This window comes from Plasmopara halstedii (genome assembly GCF_900000015.1).
Source record: "Plasmopara halstedii genome assembly, contig: Scaffold_3060, whole genome shotgun sequence".
In the NCBI taxonomy this organism is placed as follows: domain Eukaryota; phylum Oomycota; class Peronosporomycetes; order Peronosporales; family Peronosporaceae; genus Plasmopara; species Plasmopara halstedii.
This window is the reverse complement of record NW_020189964.1, coordinates 2,108,834-2,112,514: the sequence shown is the minus strand read 5'-3', so window position 1 is coordinate 2,112,514 and position 3,681 is coordinate 2,108,834. Positions and strand designations below refer to the sequence as shown.

General features: G+C 40.0%; 2 protein-coding genes across 2 annotated transcripts; both read left to right on the top strand.

The window, feature by feature from the left end:
• Positions 1–2: 2 nt before the first annotated feature.
• Positions 3–1,042, top strand: PHALS_06932 (uncharacterized protein; the record flags this gene model as incomplete). The annotated part of the gene is made up of 5 exons (XM_024720310.1): positions 3–64; positions 127–208; positions 269–762; positions 907–918; positions 979–1,042. 5 exons carry the CDS (start codon positions 3–5, stop codon positions 1,040–1,042), a joined length of 714 nt encoding a protein of 237 aa, XP_024585522.1.
• Positions 1,043–1,652: 610 nt separating this feature from the next.
• PHALS_06931 (uncharacterized protein) lies at positions 1,653–2,183 on the top strand (the record flags this gene model as incomplete). The annotated part of the gene is made up of 3 exons (XM_024720309.1): positions 1,653–1,783; positions 1,838–1,919; positions 1,974–2,183. 3 exons carry the CDS (start codon positions 1,653–1,655, stop codon positions 2,181–2,183), a joined length of 423 nt encoding a protein of 140 aa, XP_024585521.1.
• Between the last annotated feature and the right edge of the window lie 1,498 nt (positions 2,184–3,681).

Sequence of the window (3,681 nt, the reverse complement as noted above, 5' to 3'; positions counted from 1 at the left end):
TCATGGAGCTAAAAAGTGCCAAACTGAGCATTCGCCTTGAAGATCGAAAAACCAAGAAGCAATGGTGGAACTCAAGTATCGTTTGTATTCAAGCTTGTATTAAATTAGATTTCACGGCTTTTGTAGGTTCAAGGGTGGAATGGTAATAACTGATTATGTGTCGGCTGCGAACGCAATACCAACAGCACATGTGGCCGACTACGTTAAGGTGCAGTTAATCCCTCTGTCTGATATTAATGATAGACATTCAGCTTTTGATTCTACGTAGTGTTTCCAAGAAGCATTGGACAGCGATATTGCTGAAACAAATGATGCGAAACGAAGTCTGGTCGCTTTAGCATTAGGATCTTTTCGGCTGGAGTTGGATCTCACAATTCACGTGTTCCGTTCGACGTGGAAGGCAAAATACACGTTTGACATAGATCCTGTGTCAGTAAATCAGATTGACTTGTTGGAATCCAACCTACGTGATCAGCAGGACGAGATCGAGAAGCTAAAAATTGGGGAAAACCCATCGTATATAAAGCTCACAACCACAACCAAGCAGAGTAACTCTATTTTATGTTGGAATCATGCGCATTCGACGGAATTTGAATCAAACGGCCTTGATGGAGCAATCAAGATCCGACGAAAAGGTGTTTACATAATTAGAGCTATTGTCAATGCAGTGTCGGGTGCCAATCTAAGAATACAGCTGATGAAGAATAAAAGTTTTATTCAGGCAGTGACTACCGGTTATTATTCAGGGCTCGGCGGCTCAACGTTTGTGAATACCATCGAGCAATTGGAGGAGAACGACGCGCTGACAATCATTTGCTTGGCTAATCTCGTGGAAACTTCTTACTTAACAATTTATCGACTAGGAAGCTGATTCTGGTGGTGTCAACGCTAATTTTGTGGGTTTAGTGGCGTAAAAGTGTACGATAATACGCATTTTTAATGCAATTCAAGTCATTTTTTCATGAGTTTGCGCTTTAGCTTCGTGACAAAAAATCTTTCGACTTCGCTGCCACTAAGTGTTTTGAATGCACCCCTACATTGATAAGCATGAACTGCCGAGGATGACATGCCATCTGAAGCTGTAGAAGATAGTGACGAGTTCTGCACGAAACGATACAAGGTTTACGTAAACACCCTCTTAAACAGTACATCTATGCCTTCCTTCCTTTTTGTCACTCGTCAACTCGAGGTCGCAGGAAATGTTTGCCCCTTTAAATACCAGCGCGGTCGTTATTAGCATGTCCTAAGGCTCACCAACGATAAACTTGAAAGCTTTCACAGCATTTACGAGTTGAATACAAACAACTTGCCTTCGGTCTCGTCATATCTGAAAATTGGCTGCTTCGTTTATATATTTGTCGTGTTATTATTTGATCCCCATAAATTATTCTTTGTCCAACTATTTTCTTAGCATCATCATGACATTTACTGTACAGTTTTATGTCGTTTAAATTTTTTGCCTCCACACGCGAAAGCGAAATTGCGTGGTCCGTTCTTGAAAGATGACATATGACAATGTAAGAAAGCATTGAGCATCAATCTGCAACAAATCTCACGACAATAAGAACATTCAGAGAAAAGATTTTCTAACATCTCGTCCGTCAACCGCGTATTCAGCACTAGAACATAATATCTTACACCCGACACTCACCATGCAAGATATTGAGGTGGAGGGCGTCACTGTCTTCGCTCCACCGCCAGCAACATCATATCGCTATGTCATTGAGCTTAAGAGTTCTAATCTGAACATTCGATTGGGAGATCGAGCATCCAAGAAGCAATGGTAGCAAATGTCGTTTGTATTGTATGGACCAAATTGATATCTCGCTACTTGTAGGTTTAAGGGCGGGATGGTTCTAACGGATTTCGTGTCGACTGCAAACGCAATTCCAAAAGCGTCTTTGGCCGACTACATCAAGGTGCACTATTTTTTTGCTTGTTTTTGATAGACTCAGCTCACAATGTTTTTGCAGTGTTTTTGTGACACATTAGACAGCAGTTTTGCTGAAGATAGTGATGTGAATCGATGTTTGGTTGCTTTAGCGGAAGGAGCACTTCGTCTAGAGTTGGTGGTTACGATTCGTGTTCTTCGATCAGCGTGGAAAACAAAATACACGTTTGACCTTGATCCTGTCGCAGTAAATCAGATTGACGTGTTGGAATCCAAACTGCGTGACCAGTAGGACGAGATCGAAAAACTTAAAAAGGACTTTAGAGCTCACAAAAGCTCATCGTATGTCAAGCTTACGGCCTCAACGAAACATGGCAATTCAATTATATGCACAATCGCTGGACTATATTTCAAATGGCCGTAATGGTAAGATCAAGATCCTATGTGGTGGCGTTTACATGATCGGAGCGACTGTCAATGTAATAGTGTCGGGTGCCAATCCAAAATTTCAGCTGATGAGGAATAACAAATCAATTCATGACTTATTCTTCAGGGAGCGAAGGCTCGACTGTTGTGAATACTATCGAGCACTTGGAAGAAAAAGACGAGCTGACATTTTCTTGTTTGTTCAATCTCGTGGGCACCTCAATACTTATCAATCGTTCGACTAGATAGCTGATACTGCTAATGTAGGCGCAGTCGACGCTAAGTATACGCATTTGATTGCAAGAAGTCTGCAATATGTTTTTAATGCAAGTGAAGTCTAACCTTGTGACGTTGAGCTGAAAGCTTCTTTTTAAATAACAAAGTTATAAACGTTTAATATCACAATCCTTTCTGTCACTGCTTTAGAGTGGAATTCCCAATTCTACCATCATATTGAATCTTAGGGTGTTCTACTTAAACCTTTTCCACGACGCTGTAAACAAAAAAAAATATCGTCTAAATCCATTATTTCACGAGAGAGTTGGGATGACTAAATATCGTCAATTCTGATTTCAAATAACAAGTATGCGCTACCGCTGGACGTCTTCTAATGGGGCAAGAGGTCAAAGATGTAGTCAGTGGATTATATACACATCAGCGTTTCTCCATGACAAACGGTTCGTATTTTATGGTACAGGATAACAATCAAATGTAAAAAACTGGAAATCTGATTTATGGGGCGCAAACTTACTGCTCTAAAGTGATCAAAGTTTTCTCTTTCTTCAATGCTGAGGCTAATTTCCAAGCTTCGAACTGAAATAATGAAGTGCTTTTTCGTCAAAATGTATGAAGAAACTTCGCTGCCTGGAGACAAACGCAAATTTTGTATAATCTTATTAATATGTGCAGTGCAGAGGACTTAGTATTGCCGAGATCAAACACACTTTGAGTGCTCTCCTTAGTACAAGCGATGGTCTCCTGTAAAATGATCTCAATTGTCATGCTTTGACCAATGACTAAGGCATAAAAGGCAAGCACCAACTTCACCAATTCAAATAAATACGTGATGGTGCAGCACAACTTATTACAGATATTGACCTGTGAGAATGATCGGAAATAAAATGATGGAGCCTTACCGCAGAGAGTACATAACCGAGTCACATAAGAATAAATGTCTTCGATGTATTTTACCGATAGTTCTTGGTGAAGTCTATCACTATTTTTTTACTTATTGAATTCAGGGATTTTTCAGTATCGAATGAATATATGGTTTCCTTACCAATGACAACCAGAAATCTGATTGAACAAGGCGATGACCAAATGCTTGAGCTCATAATGAACATAGAAGTTCAGCTATTGAAATC